This window comes from Dysidea avara, chromosome 2 (genome assembly GCF_963678975.1).
Source record: "Dysidea avara chromosome 2, odDysAvar1.4, whole genome shotgun sequence".
Taxonomy (NCBI): Eukaryota; Metazoa; Porifera; class Demospongiae; order Dictyoceratida; family Dysideidae; genus Dysidea; species Dysidea avara.
In genome coordinates this window covers 38,747,381-38,774,644 of record NC_089273.1, presented here as the reverse complement: position 1 = coordinate 38,774,644, position 27,264 = coordinate 38,747,381, and the positions used below count along the sequence as shown (strand labels likewise).

Genomic DNA, 27,264 nt, shown 5'->3' with positions numbered 1-27,264 from the left:
CCACCATGGTAACTTTGATTGTGGGATTTAGTTTATAAAACAAACAATTGAAAAACAGCAGTTCATTTTCCATAAAGTAGAGCTAAGGTGTGAAATGTGTTTAATAGACTTGTTTCAAAGCTTTACAACATACAGTTATGACAGTAAGGCCATTGTCAACAACTCTGGGTGGCACTATAATAATTATATTGGAACCCAGTAACCAGTAGCAAAGTTTACAGAATACCCTATAAGGCAAAAATGCTTGTTATAGATACACCTGTTTAACTGGACACTAACTTTAGGAAGAATTGCACTCCATCCTTGGTCATGATATTGACCATCCCTTAGGCAGTGCTGCAATATAAAGAAATGTTCACCGCAATTCTTAATTATGACAACTACAATAATAATACAAAATGTGAAAATTAACATTTCAAATCTGGAATTAGAGCCTGGTTTTTTGGGCTTGCAAATATAAAGCCATACCTACACAAAAAACTAGGTTGTAAACAATTGGATGCCGCATAAAAAAAAAACAGCCACTATAGTTTACGACTTTCTGTAACATAACAACCCTCTGTTGGTACAAGAACATCACTTACTGCTGTCCATGATGTCACTGGTATCAAACTCAGTAATACATTCTTGTATCCTAGTATGACGTGAGGTCACCGTGGCTTTTAACTGGTTCCACCGGTCACAATAACTTTTGGACAGGTTGGTTATCTCCTTGGCAACTTTGACACCTAGTTGAAGTTGACATCGCTGTGATCCCATAATAGCCTCCAGTGGATAAATGTCTGCTTCAAAATGCTTGTAATAATTAAAAGAACTTCATCAAAAAGATCAAATTTCATTTCATTTGCTCCTTAAAAGTGGTACGTGTGTAACATTTCACTTTTGAATGAAAACGTGTAAACACTCAGTCTCATCATAGTTATCATAACAGTAATATGTTACATCCTACAATTGTTAAAGTAGCAAAATGTCACATTCTAGACTCAAGTCTAGTCTAGAGGCCATAAGCAACCTAGCCTATGAGCAAATTTACTCAACGCCCATGAGGTTGACCAGTAATGTGCCTGTGGCTGGAAGGCACATATTGCCGGAGTGTCAGTTTATTCCATTCCATTCTGGAGAGTAATGCTAGAATATGTTATGACCTCAATACAGTCTGGCACGACTGCCCCTAGTCTATAGTGCAGTCCAGGCACAACCAAAGCGGTAATTATTAAACAACCCTGTAATGTATATAAGTTATGATATTTATAGCAATGATATCAGTTGTTTACTTATTGCTTTCTTCCTACAACTACAGTTTCAGATTTGCTCTTTTACACTGAAAGTTTTTTTTAGATCTAGAATGTAATACTAGTTGTTAATAAAACAGCAAGTGATGTAAACATGTACAAGGTCACTATGACATGATGTGAAGATTGTCCAGTTGAGAATTGTTCACATTACAATGATTTTAACATTAATACTGTTATCATATAACAGAGAGGTATTAAAAAATAATGTGTGAATATGTACAGAAAATGATCTTTATGTGAATTGAAAAAAAAATTGTTGTTCTTATCTGAAATGAATGATGTTGAGTGACGAGGAAAATATGTGACAGGTATTACATCATGGTATGTAACTATTGAGATTGTCTCCTCTATGGTAAGGAAGAAACAACACCATAACAATTATGTTGTACAGATACCACATGTACACATACAATGTATTGAGGAAGATCAACTACCTTACTATAGATGTATTAAGTAGGACCCCAATGGTTTTACTGAACAATAAAGGTGACTCATATATTACAGAACTTTGTCACAGGTTAATGATCTATTAGAATAAGTGCATATTCTATACTGAGGTGGTTGCACAAAGCTCTACATATGAATGGGTTTCATCAATACATTGTACACAGATAATTTATTTCTAGACTACCAACAGCATTACGAACACAGAGACCCTCACTTTGTCAATGACTTCGCGGAACATTTTAATATGATTCAACAAGCTGAGGTTATGATCCTGCAACAATTGAATTCTCTTCTGTAGACTCTGCTTAGCGCTTTCTGAACTTGGCTCTTGATCATGTGACCTGTTCTCTACAGGTGGGTGTGACAGGTCTTCACTTGGACTAGGAAGTAGGGGCTGGATAGGTGGCATAAGATGAGAATTAGCAGCTGTCCTGTATGTAGTAGTGGCTGGTACTGGTAGAGAACTGGATTTGTTCTTTACTTCAACCTCAGCAGGAAGGCTACATTGATATAAACACAAGAGAACCATTAACCCAACATGAAATGTCTACAGCAGGCACAGAAAGTGTTGACAATTTGGTTTTAGGTCGTAATAACCCAAATTCTATACCAGAAGATTTATAGTTCATTCTGTTATGTTATTGCTCACATCATACTCAAACTGAATACCATACCGCTTAGTAAGAATAAATATTAAAAAATGAGCAAAAATATTTTTGTGATCTTAAACACATAATCCTGTCTACACAACGTTCAGTACCTTTACTGACTTACTTTTTGCTATTTTCTAATACTTCATATGAAGCAGCAAATCTTTTGGGTTTGGGTTTAACCTGTAATTAAACACATTATACACATTACATATCTGCTGTATATACACTTATAGAATTTTGTGTGGGTGAGATCAAAGGAAAAGTATACTTTAAAGTTCATAAAGCACACTTTAGAACAAACAGTGCTTTATAGCCCACAAAGAGTGCTTTATTGCACCGCAAAAAGTGCTTTAATTGTACAATAAAGCACTCAATAAAACACTCTTTGTGGGCAATAAAGCACAGTTCTAGTGCAGACTAATAGCCCGTGGTGCTCACGCCAGTATGACTAATCCAAGCCGGTGCATGCTGATAGCTCTCGTAGTACTGAGTGATCAATCACCCCAGCCAATACGAGTTCTCCCGCTGGATTGCTTTTATAGACATATCCAAATACTTCGATGATGGGTGGGAGAAGGTAATGTTGCTGTTACATTTGTTATTGTAAACGGACAAGTCCTGGAGATATCACGGAAATACTTCACCATGTGTCACAATAGAACTGATTGTGGGTTGTGACCAAAACCTGCCAAAATACGTGAACATCTACCATGCCAAACTATGGTGAACAACACGTCAGTTACTTTGCTAAACTAGTTTGTGTGCATTCAGGCTGCTAATAATTTGAGCAATGCGTGTTACTTATGAGTCCTAGTGTATAGCTGCAAGCTACAACTAGAAAGTTCCATAAATCAGTTAAAGCATTGCTGCGAGTGCTATACAAAAAACAAAGCACAGTTTGGATAACAGAAAGTTCGGATAATTGTGGTCGGATAATAGAGGACCACTGTATAGAGAACAATACTGGTGGAACAATGGATATATAGAGTCCAGTCTTCCTGCAACACAAGCTTCTTTCTTTTAACTCTATTCCTAATTTAAACAATTGTGCAGTACTAATTGCCTTAGTTACAACATCATCATTAATGCAAGTCTACACACCTCATGTGAATGACCATGACTTGGACCAGGTAATCTACAAATGAGCAACAATAACAATATCAATATTAATCATGATGGGTTCTCTACTGACCTGTTGTGAGCAGCTAGTGGAGTTGAGGTTGTCCCTGGCACACTCCATGAATCAATGGAACCTTGTGAAGAACTGTGAACCAACAACAATATTAGTATAATTCTGTGTGTCTTTCGACACATCAAACAGTTAGTGTTCCACCGATAATTGGATCGACATCAAATTGGAGCCACTCACACCAAATTTTTATCGTCATAATGATGCTACTCTAGTGAAACTTTGGAGCATGACAGGCTGGAAATTGTTTTGAGCATGATTTGCTTTGTTAAACATTGAGTAACTGCAACTTATCACGTTTGCATGACACTAGATCAAGATACTCTAATAGAACAGTCACTGCAAATACACAGCTAACTTGGAATGTATTCACTTTGTTGTAAAACACTAGTGTAAATAAACAAACAAACAAATCAATTGGCAATTACCGGTATTTGCATCAGTAATATTCACTACTGGGAATTGGTATCGGATCAGCAGGTATTTTGTGTATCGATGGAGCGCTACAAACAGTTAGGTTGTACAAGCATGTACGCACATTGTCTAAGTGTTCAAGACACTATATCCAACAGTAGTACTTTAAAGTATGTATATATAGCTTTGTGATTTATCAAATTTACACTACTTTTTTGTAAACAGTGGCCATTTTTAATAAATTGTACTAATCGACTCCACAATCCAAATGACAAATCTATTATTTATGGTAACATGTAGTGCCACGCAACAAATTTGTGGAAAGCAGAATGTGTTTGGTTTTTTTTTTTCATATGCACTTTATTTCCCAATTATCAATGAGGATATTCACCTTCTATTACTGTATGATCCATAAGATTCAGTACGCTTTCTTCTAGCAGATGGTGACATAGAGGAGAGACTCTTGAAAGATGACTTTCTTATCAGGCCAACTTTGTGCTTCAACAGCTTAACAACTCCCTTAACATTATCTGGAGCTCTTGACTACAATGTAAAAGAAACACAGTTAACAGTGAGAAAATTGTATAGCAACAAAAATCTACAGTTTTGAGAGCAAAGGAGCTGATGCTGTGCATTTATGTGCAAACATGCATGAAAGAGAAAAGGTGAACAATCACTGGAGTAGTATACCACACTGATAACTCACATTGTTGAGACAGTATTCATGAACAGAGTGAGCCAGTGTGTGTCCTTTAGATGTCTTACGAGACCAGAAACATTCCTGTAAAGACAGAGCAGTTCTGGCTATGAACATTTAGGGAAATTTCTAAATACAGAAAAACACACACACACACACACACACACACACACGGGGAAACTACCACACGTTTTCAATACATAATGCTCAAATTGTACAACTGAACTCCCATATCAAGTGGCGTATCACAAATGATCAAACAAAATTTGGTCGTCCTAATATCCAAACCTTACTACATAGATATTATGTAGCTGCACAAACATAGCAATAATTTTATTATTTATATACTTATGGCTGTTCCACTGCTTCTGCACAATGTTTGCTCACCTGACAAATGTTATAGTTGAAACACTGCAAACAACGATATCTATAACAAAAAAAAATCATAAAGAATAATACTACAATAGCTAGAGTATCACTGTCATGCAGTTAACATTTAACATACCTAAATCCCTTGATAGGGTTGACTCTACATATTGAGCACTTGACATTGTGTTCCACTGAAAAAAAGGAAACAAACACACAATGATTACTATCCGGATCAGAAAAGAAGAACAAGAAAAAAAAATGTGTTGCCATACAAAATTAATACATTGTATGCGTGTGCATGTGTACAGTATGTGCTTTTTGACTACACAAGTATAATATGATATTGGAATTCAACAGAGCTGCTAAGTATGTTTTATCTTACCTTCCTCTGCAGCAGACAGTCTGTGTAGTACTGGTAGCCATCCTAGTGTCTTTGGTTCCTCATTGATCCATTGTAGGAACTGGTTGATGTGAATGAAGTGTGGATTATCAGCCTGTAGAAATGTATAGCATAGTTGATCAGCCGTAAACGTTGATATGAAATAATTACCCTATAGACAAATATACGTATTACATGCAAACACATATAGACACACATCACACATAAGACAGAAACACACACACACACACACCCATATGTCATACGTTACCTTGTTGAAACACTCTGCTGCACTATTACTGGCACTTTGTGGGGAACAAAACTCATGTTCGTTGACACTCTCTGGCAACTGTGGTTAAGGTACAAATTTACAATGTATGTACAAAAGTTAATATTCTACACCAAACCAACTCAAAAGCTTAACAACAGATTATACAAGATATGAAATTACACTCTCTTACTTTAATAAGTTGTTGTAGCAGTTGATTTAGTGTTGGATAATCAGCATAATGGTTCTCATTACATATCAGCTGGAACAATTCTGTAAGAGTAATTAAAACAACGTGATGAAGAGGACCAAGTAGAATAGTACTCTTCTATTTAGAAAATACTGTGAAATTCTAATAGTAAGGTAGTAAGGGCAACACGTATTTAGACTAACACAAATCAAACCATAGATAAGTGTCTTAAGTATCAAGATGTCACAGTACTTTTGTTAAGGATTTCTACAGAATACTCAAATACTTACGTCGGTTCTTCTCATCCAGTTTAGCAGAAGTCATCACCACCACCAGACACTGGTAGGCCATTACAGGAACTTTACCAGTGTGATTACTACGGAGGTAACAGGAGGAACAATTACACACATTATAGTAATAGAAGCTTTGCAGTGCAACACAAAATATAACCACAAAAAGATAATAGATCACTTACACTATACTGAAAATCTGCTAGCAATCTGTGCTAGCAGTCAAATTAAATAGATAATTACACCATAGTATCATACACAGTGTAATCTGAACACAGTTTTTAATACTAAAGAAGTCATTATATTGTCAAGGACAAAACTGCTTTGTTAACAAACTGTATGTCTCTTTAACGTCTAATATAATAAGCATTGAAATCACTATAAGTACTAACAAACAAGTTCTCTACCACTTACACATCAAAAATATCCATGGTCCAGCTGGTTAAGAGGTCAACTGATCTGGTAACATTTAACACCTCTCCACTACACTCTCTCTCAGCAAACTGGAACATGCTATTGGTGACCGCACACATCTCTGACCACGTGATCATCCTTGTGAGGTCTGGACGAATCAGCAGGTCATGTTTGATGAACGCATCGAGAGCATGTTGTAGTCTAACCATGTTTACTACAAGTCACACAGTAATGTACACATGAACAAACACATTTCAGAATGTATTACATTTATACACTTTCTGTATATCACTCAACATGTTATTGACTTACGTTGTATTTTCTTCTGGATGCTTCTCAGTTTCAGGGCAATGCGATAAGAGGAAAATTTGATGTTACGATATCTGTTCTGAATGGCCTGGTAGACTGCTGTCAGTTCTGGATGCTCCCACTGCATAGAGTTCTCATTACGACTGTAAGATAGCAAATACTAAACCAATTGTTACATGCATATGTACAATAATTTAGTGGTATGCCGAAGTGTAGCTAAGTGCATGAATGTGTAACTAAACTATATAGATCCCTGGAACCTTTTGTATAAAAGTTAGCCTTTGGTTTGTGGCCTATGGCTGCTGTATGAAGGATATTGAGTAAGGCAGCCACCTCTCTACAAAGGCCAAATATTCCTGGCCTGCTTTAGACAGGTTCCATTGTAGTTCATTCTTCGCAAGTTTCTATAACAATCGCACAAAAGCAATAAATTGCACCAGACGTATAAGGCTATATAATTGTACCACAGAATTTATACACCTTTAAAAAAAAGCCAATGTATCATAAATGCATTGCTTAGTTTTCAACTATGTTCTGCTTACACAGTTCAGCAGATGGAGAATGATAGCCTACTGAGTTATGGTACAAAAAATGTCTCATTTCTTTTAACTAATAGTACAGTTATCAATGGCTTTTCACGTTACTTGAATAAAGCAGAAAAATGTCAATGACACAAAGGAAGACAATGGTAATCGTATGATGAGTGTAATCTATCTACTGCAGTATGCCAAAAGGTGCGTACCTGTTGGAAATGGTGCCTAATATTAAAAGCGCAAGCTTGTAAGCCTTAGCAATTATCGAGTTACACTCATCTGAAGTCTGAAGTCATCAGTTAATGTCAGTAAGTAGAAAATTTCACAAAAAAAAATTAAACAAATTTTGTAGCAACACACTGAAAGTGTTTCGGATAACACTGAAGACATTATTGGGTTGGATTATACCAATACTGCCAAGGAGCTGTTAAGGTACTTATTGCAAGACTGACTTTAGTCAGTATTACTTTCGTGGGAGGATACAAATCATCATGATATATACAGTACTACTGTACCATATAGACCTAGTACCATATGACAGTTGAAGATGTCTGTTTCTAGAAATATTTAGGAACAAAATCAACAGGAAAAAAGCATTTGACTTTCTAGTATTCAATAGTGTTAGGCGATATATTGATATTATATCGTATCGTTAGATTTTTTGCTGATATCGAAAAGTATCGATATATTTTTCAAAACTTGATATTTCGATACGATACATCACGTGATCTGATTTAATTTTAAAATGTCTATTTTAGCTTATTTAATAGTTAATTGTAGCTTTCCATTACCTTCAGCAATTTTCTAATTACTGTTACTCTTGTGTATGTGGACAGGAAATCCCCATTGTGTATAGCCATAGCTACCTAATATCAAATTATGTGAAAACTAGCAATTTACACATGCAAATTAATGTTACAATATCGTATCGAAAAGTATCAATATCCGTCAATTTTAGTCAATATCGTATCGATATCGTATCGTTCTGAAAATCCTGGTATCGCCCATCACTAGTATTCAAGACTCCTCCAAATGTATGCACTAATAGTACTGAGGAATCCTTCCAAAAAATCTGTTCAATTTAGAGTATATAAATCATTCAGCATCAATAAGAAAGGGTTAGCTTTATATAGGTCACCGTGGTAACTTTGATTGTGGGATTTAGTTTACAACACTACTGTACTGTTTGATGGTTGAGGAAGATCTCTTGTAACCACTCAGAAATTAACAGAAAGAATAACAATGTCTTTGACTTCTAGCATTCAAGACTCCTCCATAATTATGTACTAATTGTACATGAGGAATCCTTCCAAAAAATCTGTTCTATTTAGAGTAAATTATTGCACCATAAATAAGTAAGGCTTAGCTTTATATAAGTCACCATGGTAACTTTGATTGTGGGATTTAGTTTATAAAACTAATACCATATCTGTTTCACTGCCCATACAAAAGTCTCAATAGTAGCAGTGAAATTTATCCCGTATTTCACTGGTAGCAGTGAAAAAGTTGTAATTGCAATTTCATTGGCTAGAATTTATGTTAACAATTAGTGTTGACACATGTTTAGTACATAGTGACAAATTGCGTACATAGCAAAGCTAATGCACGGCATGCGTATATGCAGCGAGTATGGTATTAACTGGGAATAGCATGGGTAGCAGTGAAATTTGGGATAAATACCACTCTTGTTGTATTGGAAATGGTAAATTTCACTCAGCTTCGCCTCGTGAAATTTATCCCCATTTCCAATACAACACTCGTGATATTTATCCCAAATTTCACTGCTATCCATGCTATTACTAGTACAAACAATTGAAAAACAACAGTTTATTTTCCATAAAGTAGAGCTAAGGTGTGAAACATGTTTAATAGACTTGTTTCAAAGCTGTACAACGTACAGTTATGACAATGAGACATCAGTGTTATCGTCAATAACCCTGGGTGGCACCATTGGAACACAGTAACAATTAGCTAAGTTTACAGAATATCCTATAAGGTTACACTAAACAAAAAGGCTTGTTATAGATACACATGTTTAACTGGACACTCACTTTAGGAAGAATTGTACTCCATTCTTTGATCTTGACCTAGACCATCCCTTAGGCAGTGCTGCAATATAAAGAAAATTTCACTAAAATTCTAGTAATATGACAACCACACTAAGAATGTAAAATGTGAAAATTAACATTTCAATTCTGCAAATAGAGCCTGCTGGCTTTTGGGTTTACAGATATAAGAATGAGTAATACCATAATAACTGTGAAAAAAAAGTGAATTGTAAAAAAAAAAAAAAAATGGATGTCGCTTAAAAAAAAAACAGTCACTAAAGTTCAAGATTTCTGTAACATAACTGGCTTCTGTTGGTGATCGTTTTTCTTTGAGCTCACATTAACACTTTGTTGATGATAACTACCACTATACAACCTTTTGAAGTATGGCTTCAGTGGAATATTAACATACAAGAACATCACTTACTGCTGTCCATGATGTTACTGGTGTCAAACTCAGTAATACACTCTTGTATCCTTGTATGACGTGAGGCCACCGTGGCTTTTAACTGGTTCCATCGGTCGCAATAGCTTTTGGACAGGTCGGTCATCTCCTTGGCAACTTTGACACCTAGTTGAAGTTGACGTCGCTGTGATCCCATAATAGCCTCCAGTAGTTCACCCAGTGGATTAATGTCTGCTTCAAATGCCTGTAAGAATTGAAAGAGCTTTATTGAAAATTCAAGTTTATTTTATTTACTCCTTAAAAGTGATCTTGTACAACATTTCACTTTCAAAATGTTGTTATGTGTTTCTATTAGGGCTGAGCGATACTACTGTTTTAGCGATATATCGCGATATTTTGAAAATATCGATATCGCGATATTTTGTTATTAACTATCGTGATACCATGCCTGTACATTACTGTCATTTGTTATGCAGTACTTGGCTAAGAATCCTTGTAAGTGATAAAGTCCACCCACCTGGTTTTCCCTGCAGAGAGGTGTGAACACCACAACATAACCTCAAAGCATGTGTTACAATAACTGTTACTGTAAACAAGAATGATAGTGGCTAGTTTACTATCACCTATAAGGACTTCCTGCAGGAATGCTGAGCAATACAGTATGTAGCAGCAACTATGATTGTCTTATTCATAAGTATCGTGAACTATTCAGTATCGTGAATAGTGGCTTTAGTATCGATTGTGATACTGAAATGGCAGTATCGCTCAGCCCTAGTTCCTATTACAAAACTTATCCATACATCACTCACTTGTTGTGCTCCCAGTTCATCTCTAAGTGTTAGTAGTGATTTACAGTTTGTGATGTCTTCAAAACAACCAAATGACACTTCAGCTTCAGTCAACCTCTGACCCAGTGTGGTACACAGTATCTAATGACACAAGTACAATAGATTAAATGCATACGGAAGACACATTTATTAACAGTGATTGCACTATTAAGTCCCTAATATTGTCCTAATAGAACAATCATTGTTAATGGTTATACTGTTTGTGTAGAGTTCATTAAATGTGAATAATGAATAACAATATAACTTTATGCAGTCGTGAATTAAAAAATCACACAATTTTAAAGCAAATATTAGAAATCCCTGATTTCCTGTTAGTTTAAATATTAATGGGATGATTACACTGCTGATCTTTAAGAAGTCCAGGTCCCCATTGTATTCTGACAAACAACAAACTGATTTTAACACCTCTATGGGGTAGGGGGTACTTCTATGTACAATGTGTCTATACCATGTTTAATAATAACACACAGATGGTAGTACCTGACATTGCTTCATTTCAGGGTAAAGATTATCTAGTAGTCCACCCCAATCCTGACATTGTGATAATAATTGTTGCCATCGTCGCTCCACACACAAGTATTGTTGTGTGATCTGCTGCATCACATGATGCTCCTGCTCATCTTCTCCCATCCAGTCCACATCACTCACCAACCTCTTACCAGCTACGATGATCAACTCTATCTTGGGGACCTGTTCCTCTACCTCCTGCCAGAAGGCCTGCATGTTGGTGAACACAGTTATCAATAACATTAACAATATAGATCAGATTATGGGAGTTAGTAGGTCATGACAGGATACCAACTACAGCAGCACTAAAGTCACTTAATTTTGTAAATATCTCTATGTGTGTTCCAATTGAAATACTGCCACATGTTAACAAATTTGAGATACTAGAGATCACCATTATAGTTGCTCTGATTTTCACAGCCTCAACATAAACATATTCTTAGGATTACAATGATCTTGATACTACTTATCAGTTCAAAGGTCTCCAAAAGATGTATGACTTTTTCCAAAAAATAAAAATGTGTTTTGCAAAACTAAGAACAGATTATCATTTACTTTTAGCAGTGGATGTCACATTAGATTGTGGGTTTTAGTAGATAAATTACAAGGCACCTAAAATCACTAGTGTGATATTGGAATGATGTTCATGGTTGAAATAAATTTTCTTGTTTTTATAAACTAATGCACTGACCTATTCAAACACATACAAAGTACAAACACAGATATACAGATGTATACTACACAGGTGGACAGACAGACGGACACACCTTATTTATAAGGTACTGGGTCTGCACTTGTGAGAAGTCACTGCCAATTTCCTTCTGTTGGCTCATGTGATCTTCAGCTTGTTTCAGCCATGCTACACAATTAGCTAACTTCTCAACAATGTCTTGTTTCTCCACCAGAACTACTTCAACTGCTTCCTGTCTGCATGTGATGAAGAGTACAATAATATACAGTTTAAAGACATATTCAAGAGCGTATAGAAATACCTGAGCTACCAAGCATTAAATTTTTTCATGGTACACACACAACTACCTATACAGTGCAACTTATAACGTGGACACCTTGGAACTGACTAATAACAAAAGTTTTCAGTTTAGTTTATATGCACTAAGAGACCTTAACTAAGTCTGCAGGTGTCCTTACTAAACAGCACAGTCCACACAACTATTTACAATGCAGAAATTTGGTGAATCCATATTATAACATCATTGTAAAATTCTTTATGAAGCACATAACTATTCCATTATGCAGAAGGATTTTAATATAATATATGTTTGAATATATATATATATATATATATATATATTTTTACATACAATTAAGCCAGAAAAAATTTGTAATGTGGCATTAAAGATAAACACACTGCCTTAGAAGTCATTCTGAATGTAGAACTATACACAGATTGACATGTCTAAAATCGATACATGGCATAATACAATGACACACAAAAGGTGGTCAATATCAACAGGTTCTGCTAGTACATACCTTTGAACTGTCAAGTGTTTCAGTCTCTGCCATTTGCGGTTCACCACCTCCATGTGTTCTTGGATGGCTTCTTGGTTTATATGACCTCCTCCAGTGCCAGCGATCAGCTCCAGTGCTCTCTGCTTGACAGTAATTAATGTATCTTCTTGAGTGTCTATCTCCAGCCTCATCTCCTATAGTGACAAGGACATAGTCAGTCAGTCAGTCAGTCAGTCAGTCAGTCAGTCAGTCAGTCAGTCAGTCAGTCAGTCAGTCAGTCAGTCAGTCAGTCAGTCAGTCAGTCAGTCAGTCAGTCAGTCAGTCAGTCAGTCAGTCAGTCAGTCAGTCAGTCAGTCAGTCAGTCAGTCAGTCAGTCAGTCAGTCAGTCAGTCAGTCACACTGAGATACACAAACAGACTACACACTTTCAGTTGTTCCATTTCTTTCTTTACAGACTTCATGTCACTCTTAGCCAGAGGCAAGAACTGGTCAGTCTTCAACAGCCACTCATTCAGCCAATGAAGACACTGTTTGTGCACCTCATAGAAGACTTGCCAACGTAGCCACAGTGCACTGAATATCGGCTTGACCTCCAGGAACCTTTAGTGGATAGAACAGCAAGTAAAAAGAGCAAACCACAAAACTGAGTGAGCATGTATGTACAAGTAGTACTAAAAATGACATGCTTGTATGGGAATTCTTATAAACATTAATGGCAGAAAAAGTAAACAATTTTAATCTATCCAATATGACTAAAGTTAAATATTCCAGTACGAGATCTTTTATTGTATAATATGCACTCAACATAATAGGCTGTTAGTATTGCAACTCTTGTACAGCAAGCAATGGCACATTTATTAAGGCTATATGCATGAATGGTGTGTACACTTCATTGAAATTCTGACTCACTTTTCTTCAAATGTGTCCCAGTCTTCCTGTAGTAGGCGCATTTGACTCTCCAGGTAAGCATTAGTGGTGGCAGAGTTGATGTCTAGTAGACCACGAGTTAGTTTCTGTAACTCAGTCAGCTGACCAGAATAATGCATCATCTCCTCTGAGAGACGCTACACCATAAAATGGATAATAACATTGTGAATAACATCACTCTCACCATTTTGATCTACGCACACTGAATTACACAATATGCACACACACACACCACACACACACACACACACACACACACACACACACACACACACACACACACACACCACACCACACACACACACACCTTATATTTCTTCATTTCACTATCAATATCCATCAGAGACATCATGGCACCAAGATGTTCAAATGGAGGATTACAGTAAGAGTTAGCCTCAATCAAGAAGGTCACCAGTCCAGTACGTAACGTCTCAAAATATCTCCACTTCTCCAGTAGTGCATTAAGTATCCTCTTCTTAGCACACAGCACACACCAAGTACTCTTCCAAAGAGCAAACAACTTGATGATGGATGCTGGTAACTTGTAACTGTAGAGATAGGGAAGAATGTAACTCTACTATGTAAACATTTATACGTGTTATGTAAGTGCTTATTTGTGACATAATATTTTTGAATGATTAATACAGTGGAACCTGTGTTACGGTCACCTGGATTAAGCGGTCACCTTTGCATAACGACCATGGTCACGAGGTCCCAAATAATTTCCCATACAAATGTATGTATTGTGGTCTGCATTAAGCGGTCACCTGTCTAACGTGTCGCGTATAACGGCCAACCAAGAATTCGCCTATGAATCACTGTATGCATAACTTTATCCCTCGTAATGTGCAATTATCACACTTCCTGCTTTTCAATGAATGCTATATAAACTATCAGGCTTCACTGCTTAAACATATTCAATAGCTATAACCAACATTCATAGCAAGCTCACCTTTCCCTTTCTGCATAAAGACTAGTAAAATTATTACTGTATTGCGGTTGGCACGAGCCTCTTTATAATAATTACTCATTTATAACGGTCATAGCCACTAAAATGCTGCTGACCACCTTATACAGGTTTTCTCTATAACAGCCACCTGTATATAAAGGCCAGATATATCTGGTCCCAAGGTGACCATTATAGACAGGTTCCACTGTACAAATCAAGTAAAGCTTAGTGACCACTTGATGCTAACTTGTTAAGTGTCAAACACAGCTTTAGGGGTTAAAAGATCAGCCTCCACTAGGGACAATCTTGTTATTAAAACAGTGTATGTTGATGTCATACATTAGATATTTTATTGTGACCCTATTGTAGTGATTCTGCCATAATAATGTAGTATTTATTAAATAATGAGGTGCCATTTGTGTTACACAAAACCCATGCAAGCATTCCTTATTTAAGATAAATAGCACATGTTATATTTATTACAACTCACGATGTTCTATAGTGTCCTGGTAGTGTAGCAGATTTGTTACTAGACCTGATGGTGATCATTTCAGAATGGTTGGTAGACTGACTGATGGTTGATGATCGATGATGATGTAACTTGTCAATATCATGTGATACCGGACGGACGGCATCAATGTAGTCGTAACTCTTAGATGAAGGATGCTTCCTTCTTGATGCTTGTTTGCTGGCATTTTTGACTTGTTTTAGAATAGCACCAGCAACTTTCATCTTGTATTCCAGACACTATTGAAAGACCAAATATGTAATAAGACACAAAAATACAAAAAACAAGTATATATGGGCATCTAAGACTTTGCCTTAGGAATAGCAATTCCACATACAAACACACAACATCAACCTAACACACACACACCACTTACTCTTAGCTGAGATAACTGTATTCTCAGCTGGTGGGTGTGTCCCATGATCATGTGATCTGGTTTCAGTTCCTCCTGTACATTAACAATCAGACTGATCAGTTCATGTGATGTGTGGGGTGTGTCACCGGTGACATCATTAGATAACAAACTAGGTAGACTACGACTGTTAACACCTCCTGATGGTATACACTACAGGGTGGAACAATAAAGTACAAACACATATAGCATGAATACAAGTTTTTTTTTTCACATAAACACAATTATAGCAACCAAACATGAACATCGTATGCTTTGAAAAGTATTTCATAGTCAGGAAACTAGCTAATGGTCTAACTTGGGCTAGGCTAGCATGAATACATACATTTTAAGACCTTGAAATAAAGACACCTTTCTTAATAGAAATACTTCAGTATATTCTAAGTATGTGGATTAGAAGATTCAATTGCATTGCACAATTGGATATGGGATATTATGATAAAGGCATGACTACAGCATTGTTATATGTACATGGGCAATTTGCAATTTCATTCCAAACAAAGAAGTTTCCAGGTAGGAGATACTACGTACATACCAGGTGTACAGTCTATTTGTGATATAATAATCCATTATATTGTCGTACCTAACCATACAACTCTACTCACCATACTACACACATCATCCCATTGTTGTAAGGTGGTGTTGACTTTTGTCTCAAACTGGTTTAGTTCCTCTTGTGGAGCTGGTAACTTCAATATCTCATTAGCAAGATTCTGTACTGACTTCACTCTGTGTTGTTTAGCCCCAATTAGCTGACAATTAGCCTGACAAAAAGAAAACAGATTAGTAAAATAAATGATTTTAATAACACATACATATAACAGTAATCATGCATTAGAGTATAGTAGGATATATCAATATGTTTTGGACTACTAAAACATCCCCACATTAACAAATCTGACAGCTTTCAATCCTTCAATTCTAAGCATGTATACATGTATGTAAAGTAACACTACACACACCTGTAATCTTGTTAGTTCTTCAGGGTTGGGTAAGGTATTATTGCTATCTTCTGTTCTGGAAAGTGACTTGCCGGAGGATTTCAGTAGATGTCTTGTGTCAGTCAACCACAACCTGAAGTCATGCCACTTGTGGTAGAACTGCTTGAGTAGAGCCAGTCTTGAATACAATGTTGTCTCTATCATGTGTAAATCCTCCGTGTGTGATAGTAGCATCCCATTGAGATGACTAACCTGTAAATATGTAGAAAGTATTCCCAGTAAGCTTATGTGTGAACGAACGAAGGTTTGTGTGAAATAAACTTTCACAGTTTTAAACTGGGTGAAATTGTTATGGTGTTCACTTTGCTCGTTGAAAGTGAATGGCAAAATAGATTATAGAGAAGTTGTGAACAATAATCTTGTGAACAGTTTATACAATTTTTTAGATAATAGTATTATTTTGATAGAATTTTCAACCTTTTCACATGTTTGTGTTTACAAAGCAATGAAAACAAATGATAACTCTGAAAAAGTGAAGAAGAAGATTAAAGCATATAAGTATGGCTGTGGGCATTGTAAGGGTTTATATAGCCTTTAACCCTTTTGCTACCACACATGCATACTGTGATATGGACACTGATGATGGAGGATGGACCGTGGTACAGAGAAATAGAGCAGAAAGTGAAGTCAGTTTTGACAGGAACTGGACTGAATACGAAGAGCATTACTGGTGAAACACTAACAATCTCCTATCCACAGTTAACCACCTCATTTTTGGAATCAAATGACAAGTCTAATATGTACATAAGGCTATAGAGAGCAGTCTCAACAACATTCGACTGAATTAAACCATTTCTTCACAATTGTAGAGGTGGTCCCAAAAAGGAAGGTGTCTAACCATTACCATAGTGACAAGTGACATGAGCTAATGAAGCCAGACAACTTGTAAGAGCATCAATAGGAAGTCATAATTAAGTGTTACCACTTTTGGAAAGAATGTGATATCAGAAGGTAAGAAAAATGGCGAAGTGAAATTCCTAAGTTAAAGTACAACATATACAACTAATTGTAAACCTTCTAAATGTGATATGTGTTTACTATAAATTGCTTCATTCCGAAGCTATGGCACAAAAGGAGCAGAATAAAGAACTAGCAAATTTGCAGCAATGAAGGAAGTTATAAAGCTTGTTTTATTAACACTGTCATTTACAATCATCACTGCTGATGAACGTTTCCAGAACCTGGTTGAACAGTGTAATATGGTGAGGACAACATGTACTCCAGCCATGGTAACCATCAACAGCTGCTGTGACCTCACTAGCTTTCCATTGAGTATTGCACCTTCTAGTGTCTATGAGATAGACATTGATTGTTCAGATGTGTGTGCAGACAACTTTGCTACTCAACATGTCTACTGTGACATGAACACCACTGATGGAGGGTGGACTGTCATACAGAGAAATACGGTAGGGGGAGAAACAGATTTTAATAGGGATTGGGTAGATTACGAAGAAGGATTGGAGACCTACAAAAAGATTTCTGGTATGGTCTGAAGAAGTTACACTGTATGACACGAAACGGGCAATGGGAACTGAGAGTAGATTTTCAACGTACAACTGATGGTCCTTTCTTTTTCATCCACTACACTAACTTCAGTGTGGGTAACACTACTGCAGAATATCCATTGATGATTGGAGGATACACTGGGACAGGTGCTAACACATTTTCTCCACAAAACGTGAGGAAGTTTTCCACTTGAGATAACGACAATGATTTTCTGAATGCAAATTGTGCATTAAACTTTGCTGCTGGCTGGTGGTACAGGGGAAGCTGTCGATCAGGTGATCTCAACCTCAACAGGCCAACTCCAATTTTAATAGGAGGTTTGGTGTTTACAGAGATGAAGATACGTCAAAAAAAAACTGCATAACAGCTTGAGTACATAGAAACTTACAGCTTCTAGTATGTAAACCATTCAATACAAAGTAGTGATCAACACACACACACACACACACACACACAACATATGTAGCTACGTATATAGAAATCGTATGTCTTTCTAACATCATTTTGACATGGTGAATTAAGCTAATCGTTAATTGCAAGATTGGGGTTATCATAAGGAAGGAGAGGAGAATATGGGCTGAACTATCAAGCAAAAATGAATGGTACGCATGCATTAAGAGGAAGCCTGCAATGTCACAATACCAGGATCTTATTACCCGCATCATCTCTAGCAAACAAATTTATACATACAAATAGCTATATGAGAGAAAGATTACGTCAACAAGTTTCTCTCCCCTTGCAGTTTCTCAGAGCTACAAAAAAATACTCTAATAGTACAACCACCCTTGTAAACTGATAGCTAACTGATGTGATAACGGAGATTCCACTATACACTACATACACTAACACTACACATACTTGACAATACATACTATATGGATTTATTGTACATATATACACCGATCACACAATCCAATGGTTTACCTGTTGCTCCAACATTTGATAGTTCTGAGCTTGACATGTGGTCAATACCTCAACACTGACATGTCTGAATAAACACTGTATGATCTCTTGCAGTACAGCCTGTATCTTCTTGGATTGTTGGAGATGTTTCTGAAATAAGTTAACACCACTTGTAAAATAATAGCTTAATACGTATCATGTAAATCTGTCTCCAGTTGATTGTAGTCTTCATGTACACATTACATACACACACTAACACTTACACACACTACACACACTCACACGCACACACACACACACACACATTATTACCTGACACATTGCATGTTTCCTTTTAACATCCCCTAGCTCCACACCAACAATAGACAACACATCCACTCCATCACCAATCACATCCACCTCTCTCTCACACAGACGTACAACATGACCACACAACACTCTCTCATCACATAACAATGTCAACTGCTCCACCACAGTCAGCCAGCCCTCCTGAATATTACTCTTCTTAGTACACAAATCTGATACAATTTTAGATTGTGGTGTTGTATTTCTAAGTGATGCAGAAGGCATTGTTGATGCTACGAATGTGTCAATCTGTTGTAATAGGTTGTGCTTGATGTCAGCTTTAGACATGAACAAGTGATGAAGTTCCTACGATCAAAACATTACAGAAATTTTAAAGATTAGTTAAGCAACAAGTCTGCATAGTATGTACATAAAGATTATAAATTGTTGCAAATAATGTTCTATAACACATGTTATTAATAAGGGTTCATAATATCTGTTAAGACATCCGTGACACCTTCAGAATCTTGTTATAATAGAATTTCAAACTTTACTAACAAACCACAAAGTAGATTTTGGAGACTACATACTTATCGAGTTTGGAAAAGTAGAGTTTCATATTGGAATGCAGTTCACATTATATTATGCATTATAAGGCATCCTGAGCCTTTAATAAAAATCCCATTTCCAATCAAACAGCTTATCTTTTTATTAACTATATAAATAACGTAGTTAAGAAAAGAGATAAGCTGCACTAAAGTAGTTTAGATATAATGTGTACTAAAGTAATGTACACATTATATAAGATAAGCTACTTTAAACTACTTTATACTCTACATTATATAAGATAAGCTAATTTACACATTATATAAGATAAGCTACTTTAGTGCAGCTTATGAGATAAGCTGCACTAAAGTAGTTTAGATATAATGTGTAAACTTTAACATGGTTACAGGGGTCTGGATCATTAAAATGTACATGACTAATAAAACACAATAGCATACAGAGTTGAAATCATTGCATTCGTCATAAACAGGCAAATCCTTTACTGGGTAGGTTATCTATGCAATGAACAAAACAGTGAAAAAGTAACAGTCTACTTTTCAGACTCTTCTATCTCACTTACATTAATTTAGTGCAATAAAACAAAACCTTCTCATTTTGTTGCTTGCCTTATAACAGTGATCAATAAAAAGATATAAAAAAAATTACAGATTGCATGCCGTGAGACAAGTATAAGGTTGTTGCTGTAGCAAATTCATAATAAAAGATCTGACCAACTCTGTTCTTTAAAACAAATGCTTAGCTACTCTTTTAGTAGCTTCATTTTATGTACACGTTTCAGGCCTCCCAGTTTTAGGTGCCTTTCCAAAAAAATGTTACATTGGCGTAGTTGACAGGATCACGTCCACAAGTACCTTAACCATTTTGTAACAGCTGTTATAGCATATGATCGTGGGTTTCACTTTTAGCTTATTAACAGCTGTGTACGTAATGTAGAAGATTTTAACACAACATTACACCTAACAGTGCTTCTGTTGCAAACAAATACAACTAACACAACACCATTATTTAACAAACACCACAGTGCCAGCAATTCAATGACATGGTGGAAAAAATCTGTTGTACACTGTATATATACATGTAACCAGTTACACAATAATATATTGCTAATAGTTATATCATGAGCGTGGTGCAGTTGCTATAGTGTTTTGCTAACACCCGGTACATAACCGTCGCATCAACTTAACCATCGGCTCTCGGATTTGTTTGAAGCACACTCCATAAACTACAATATGAAGAAGTGGGTGGAATAATATGATGTTTGGTCTAACGACATACTCCATGACGTTGTAGTAGACTTTATTGTTCAACCATATCCTTCCAGGAATGTACAGTCCAGTGAACAGTAAGCTGGACATTGAATTTCCTATTAGGATTATCAACAAAGTTAGCATGGGCTTTAGATGCTTCTTGAATTGTTGCAGCTTGCGTTGTAAGTCTTCATCTTGTGCAGTCCTTTGTGACAACCTCACTCGCTTTTGGATTCGCCTACGAAACTGGTAAGCCTTGATAGCCAAGTATAGGTTTAGTGATGTGGTGACTACAGCTTCCATAAAGATGGGGATAGCATAAGGTATGATGATTACCAGAAACTGCCCACCAGTCAAGATACATATGCCATATTCAGGGAATTCAGAGCCATCTGAGATAAACAGAGTATGAAACGAAACTATTACTGCTAACAGCCATGAGACACAGATCATTCCAACTACAACACGGCAGGTCATGATATGCTTGTACCGCAAAGGAAAGCCGATAGCTATCACTTTATCAACAGATATCATTATGAATGTTGTGTGGTAAGCTATCACTGGATGGTACACAAAGTTTAACAGTCCACAGTGGATTACATTTGTTCCAGCAGCAAACCCAACAATGGCTATACCAGCTGGTATAGTATTCCACAGTGCCAACATTATATCAGCAATCATCACGTTAGCTATCAGGAAGTTACGAGACTGATGCAAACACCTCGTCTTCTTGATGGTAACACAAACCAAACTAGCCATTGATATAATGATCAGTGTTGTGATCAACTTGAATGCCAGAGAAATGTAAGGGAAGGCTGCATGTATGATAGGTCCTTCTTGATCTGTGACGTTGCTTTGATTGTGATCTTGATCATCTCCTGATCCAGAGTAATACATCTTTAAATGTTCCTTCAATCACGCTACTGTCAACTCTCTAACCGCACAAATGTGAGAAATTAGAATCGACAAAAGTTTTTGTGTAGCCTCAGTACAAAAGAAAAGTGTTACTGGTAATGCTTTGTTGAGGATTTGTGTTAAAACACTTCAGTGAGATCAAACTGACATTGTTAAGACAAAAGTGCTTTACTGCTAATAGCAGCTTTGTAGTGTTGATGTGATATCTTTGCACATATTTGATAATTTTCTAACCATGTTATTCATGCTCTCAGTATGAGTTCCATGAACTATACAGTTCAACTATATCATTGAAAAGTTAAACAATAATTATATGGATGTAGTGCTGTGTTCACAGGATTTTACAAGTGGAAGAAATTTTGCAACTAAGACTGTTACAATATAGCTTACTCTTTGTCAATCAATAAACTTTGTTTTTCTAAGCAATCAAACAAACACTTCACGAGACATGCCTGTTTGTAACCACCAATGTAAATTGGCAAAAGTATTGTACGTTTCCAATTTGTTTTCTAGTTTCTGGATTATGCAGGTTTAGTGTGTGTATCATTGTTGTTGCTTGAAAAAGCTTTCATTTTAAACTCAGTATAAAATGTACCAAATGGATAAGACTACAAGTAGCTAGTATTCATCAGCACTCGATCGATAACTCTAGAGAGTAGTTGAATACTAAAAAAATATGATCATCAAGATTTCAGCCCTAATATGGATGTATGTACTCATGTCAACAGCGCACCCCATCCAGAGTAAACAGTCAACTCCACCTATTTTCATTGATGTACAATAATCCCTTGGTTATCAAACATTAGTTTTCAACTTGAAGAATGATTTAGCTCACCCATTCTAACAAGACACATTTATGTAATTGTGAAATAGTCCGCAAAAGATCCAGATATCCCATAAAGGAAATTCCTATAGGTGCGTCAGTTTCAGAACTACCGCATTATGCTACGAAATATACAAAACTGTTTATAATGAGTCAAAATTCATTATAATGCTACACTATCACACAAAATCACATCTTCACAACAAACACGATTGTTGTTGTTGTTTACAAGGTTGCTTTGATAAATCAAACAACCTTGACAAAAATTTCATACTCTTTTCATAGAGATGAAGATTCGACCAAAGGATTGTATCATTTGTGGGATCTTAGTCCACCATACTTCTTTTATAGTGGTCACTATCACTTTCACTTGTGGGTTTTAGTTTATTTTTATCAAACACTCAAGTTAAGACTGAAACAAATTCTTGACTAATTTGATATTTCAATCACTATTTGTGCCCATTGTTTATCTATTGTGTCATATCTCCTTCAAGAAATTAAAGTGATCTTCACCAATAATAATGTTGAACACTGTTTTTACTGACTGATTTTATACTGGTTAGCAACCTATATCCAATGTTGTTTAGCGAACAGCATTTAATAAACACATTTTTAAAAACTGAAGTATGTATGTTACAAGCCTTCATTAGCATAGAATCAAAAACACTTTTTCCTAATTCAGTGCTGCACCAGTCTTAAATAAAATACTAGTAAACAAAATAATTAGGCAAATAACAGATATATTATCTGTTTTCTATAGATACGAATTAAAATTACATTAAAATCAAGTCAGAGGTATTATTGCTTACATATTTAAGAGTTCGTAATAATGTTGTATGAATTATTGACATAATCTTGTGTTATATATGTTCAAAAATGTGCTTTATAAAATAATCAATTTTTGCAGTTTCACGGCACTATGCTACCGAAGTAGGAGTGCCTACAAAAATTAAAGTAATCTTAATAGTGAATTCTGGTATGGACTACAGATCTCACACATTGCTTAACCAATCAACATTCCTTGTAAAGCTACAGCACTTTTATAATCAACCATAAAGTTTTTGATTGTGGATTTCAGTTTATTCCAAATTATGCCAACTATTCAATTGCAACACATCGCCTTGAAATTGTCTTATTCAGGGATTCCGTTGTTTATTTGGACTTGTTTTACCAAAGTTCAGACTTTGCCATGTTATATGACTTTGTTGTGGTTATTATTATTATGCAAACAACAGCCGAGTTCTTTATTTCACAGGTACTATTTAGATGTATGGTTACTAAGTAATTTTGTGTATAGTCAGTGATTTAGCCAGTAATTACCAAGAATTCAGCCATCAATAATACTTTAGCATTTGTATTTAGCAATTTTTTTTTGTCAAAATAAGCTGATGGTACCTAGCCAATATGTGGTTGTATTAGGTAACTATATTTTACAAATATTTAGGGAATTTATATAATGGTTGGTAAATACAGGAAGCCAAAATCCTAAAACACTAGTAATATGTAGTCCAGGTAAGTGTCAAGAGTTACACTATTGGGATCTGGAACCTCCTTTGGGTTAAACTTGAATGTACGCAACTTCCAAGTGAGAATTTCAGGTATCACCAATACAAGCCTAATAGCTTTCCACTTCCTTGGCACATGCTACAATACTGTAGGAGTACCTTTCAAAAATTATAAAGAAATGGCCTGAAGTAGAGGAGGTCCAACACGAACTGTCTCACTGAAAATGTTGTGAACCACACAAACAATTGCTTTTATTTCACCACTTGCTAATACTGATTGTGGGTTTTAGTTTATACTAAACCACTCATGGAATACAAACTGCAATGTCCAAAGAAACTGAGAGAGGTAATTACAATGCTGCTTTCCATGAGTGTGAAAACAAAAAAAAATTACATAACATGCATAGTGAAATAGATTTAACTTACCCTAACTCTTTCTACAGTTTCACGATAGCCAAAGAGTTCTTTCCATTCTAAAAATTTCTTGGCATCTTCTACATACTTCAGTAGACCATTGAGTTGGCCATAGAACTCTCCAATCTCTCGTTCTCGTTCGTGTAATTGTCTCATCTTTTCAGCAGCTTTAAGATTGACCTTCTGCCACAGGGTGGCCACATCAAACAGGTAGACCTAGAGATCACATAGAAATTCTTTAACAGTCATAAGAGAGAAGCAACCTGATTCACATACACACACTCAATTTACTAGCTTTTATGCCACAGCAAGTTGAAATACTCGAATTTCGTTGACTACTTACAGGTATCTAAATCCTGTAGATCCCTTGTTCATGTCTCAATAGATTCCTGTCTATGGGGCGATACAAAACACGGCAATTAAGCGCCTGTAACATTGGTAACACATGGGCGTTTAACTGGATAGTAAGTGCCGTTACAACTTGTTCTACTCACGAACGCTACATTTCTCGTGTTACAAGCAGCTGGGAAGGTACAACAAGCAGCAGCGAAGATACACGAATGAGCTGTGGTCTAAATTAGTTAGACATCAAAACACAGGATTCTACGTAATTTAGAAACCCTCAGGCCCTGTAGTAGCACCCTCGCTTCGGTTGTGCACCACAACACAGGGGCCTTCGGGTTCCTAAATTCCATACAACCCTGTGTTTCGATGTCTAACTATTATATAACTAACATAGTAAACCTACTGCCCTGAAGCATGGTAAGTCATAAACACGCTAGTCCCATGTAGAGTAAAATGCATACAGCATAGAGCCAAGTTTTAAATAAACACTACATCGCTCTCCACTGAACATCTAGTTAGTCATAGTTTCTAATATCTGCATGCAATGTGAAGCAAATAGCACCCTATAGCCTTAAGTTTTAAACTTAAATCTGTAAAAACAGAGTGTAGTGTAGATTCCAGGGTAACGAATGCCGGTGTCATAATATATGAGCGCCTGCCTAGTATAGTTGCTGACCTTGTTTAAATAGTGTAAACAATTGTTTAAAAAGATATATTTACTAGGTCCACAAGTCAAGGCAATGTGATATATGCATGCATGTGTACCAATACAAGTGATACAACCCACCTCTAGTGATTGTTTCAACTTGGCTGGTATGCCACTGTTAGCCTCAAGGAAGGTAGAACATTGATTATTCAGTGACTCTAATATCTTGTGTTGTTCTAATGTCTCTGACTGGATAGTCTAAAGTACAAAGGGTAAGAACATGTGTGATAAGTACATTCCATACTTCCGAGTTTTCATGATAGATATTACCCTCACAACAACTATAACACAGTTCAATAAAGGTGTTGATAAGAGTTCAAAGGAAGATGTTAAAGCAAATAAAAGATAAAGACAGGACAGTAAACAATACCCATAACAACATCAGCAATAACAACAATAACAAAAGGGGTAAGAACACAACCAATATAGTCACTTAGTTACAAATACACAATAGGATTGTACTTACTTGACACTTATCAATGGAGAAGTGTACCTCTTCAATATCAGGTATTGGTGGTAGTTGAGTAGAATTCATCCGATCAACCAGTTCTAACAACTCAAAGTTTAGCGCATCAACTTGTGAGAGTAATTGCTGCATTTCAACTTGTTTATCTCTGTCCATCTGTACACTAGATAACTGGAGGTGTATACTCTTCCTCTTAGATTTGTCCTAGTGAGTAAACAATGAAGTATATTATTGATGTAAACTCTGCTGCTAGTACAATACACACACACTGTACATGCACACATACACACAGAGCACAGAGATGGCACTTAAATTGCTTGATCCGACTATTTATGCTAGCAAAAACTTGTGTCTTATACCAAGATACCTTCATTTCAGCAGCTTTAAGCCACATTAGTATCGTACCGTATCTATACTTTACAAGAAAGTATCGAATATCAGATCGAATCAAAAATCCTAGTATCACCCATCCTTATTGAGCAATCGAGAAAGTATAAAAGCTAGTCATGGTTGTCAACAGAGGTTTCAGTTGTCAACAGAGGTTTCAGGCTTGTGCCAAAAATTCATATCTACAGATACACAATCTACTTCATTACTAAATCAAGTTTCAACCTTTAACCTTTATAAGAACACTTGTCAGATTTGATTGTGGGATTGATAATTCGCCAAAATAAGTACTGATGATCTATAGGATGTGTCTGCAATTGATACAGGCATAAAACCTTTCGCCTTTGTGTATGCTGCATGTTTTGTAATCGTTTTGCTTCACCAGTATACCTTAATTCTTGAACCTAAGTATACATTTGCTTCATTGACAAATTGGGCAAAACTAATCATCAAAGTACAATATCAATTAATTGATGTATTTCAATTATTCAGAATTCAATAATTACATTAGGCTTTAACCACCATTTTCCATACATTCAAAGAGTACGGTACAGGAGGAAGAAATAAGATCAGACGTACGTCATTAATAATCATATGGTGGATCTAAAAGGTGATGTAAGAATGATTTTATATCACTGGTTAATAGTTCATGTGAACTGTTACCCTAAAGAC

The 27,264-nt window shown here is 36.1% G+C and overlaps 1 protein-coding gene across 1 annotated transcript; it reads right to left on the bottom strand.

The window, feature by feature from the left end:
- Positions 1–1,341: 1,341 nt before the first annotated feature.
- Positions 1,342–26,403, bottom strand: LOC136247280 (dystrophin-like). Its single transcript, XM_066038892.1, has 33 exons — positions 26,206–26,403; positions 25,821–25,937; positions 24,701–24,904; positions 19,245–19,583; positions 18,954–19,082; positions 16,485–16,715; positions 16,128–16,286; positions 15,487–15,675; positions 15,093–15,349; positions 13,961–14,201; positions 13,636–13,790; positions 13,152–13,326; positions 12,748–12,920; positions 12,024–12,183; positions 11,230–11,466; positions 10,711–10,830; positions 9,923–10,145; positions 9,499–9,556; positions 6,918–7,057; positions 6,606–6,819; positions 6,192–6,277; positions 5,905–5,984; positions 5,715–5,792; positions 5,447–5,558; positions 5,201–5,255; positions 5,083–5,122; positions 4,705–4,779; positions 4,390–4,541; positions 3,588–3,659; positions 3,497–3,530; positions 2,517–2,575; positions 1,957–2,242; positions 1,342–1,642 (listed from the first exon to the last, which is right to left on the bottom strand). Exons 1-33 carry the CDS (start codon positions 26,359–26,361, stop codon positions 1,625–1,627), a joined length of 4,824 nt encoding a protein of 1,607 aa, XP_065894964.1. The 5' UTR covers positions 26,362–26,403; the 3' UTR covers positions 1,342–1,624.
- Positions 26,404–27,264: the final 861 nt, after the last annotated feature.

Bases quoted from the DNA above. Each gene is read 5' to 3' on its own strand.
- LOC136247280 (XM_066038892.1), bottom strand. From the start codon at position 26,361: ATGGACAGAGATAAACAAGTTGAAATGCAGCAATTACTCTCACAAGTT. The intron at 15,676-16,127 runs GTGAGTAGAGTT...TCCACCCTGTAG, and splicing joins GGGATGATGTGTGTAGTATG to TGTATACCATCAGGAGGTGT. The intron at 5,985-6,191 runs GTAAGTATTTGA...TTACTCTTACAG, and splicing joins ACTGGATGAGAAGAACCGAC to AATTGTTCCAGCTGATATGT.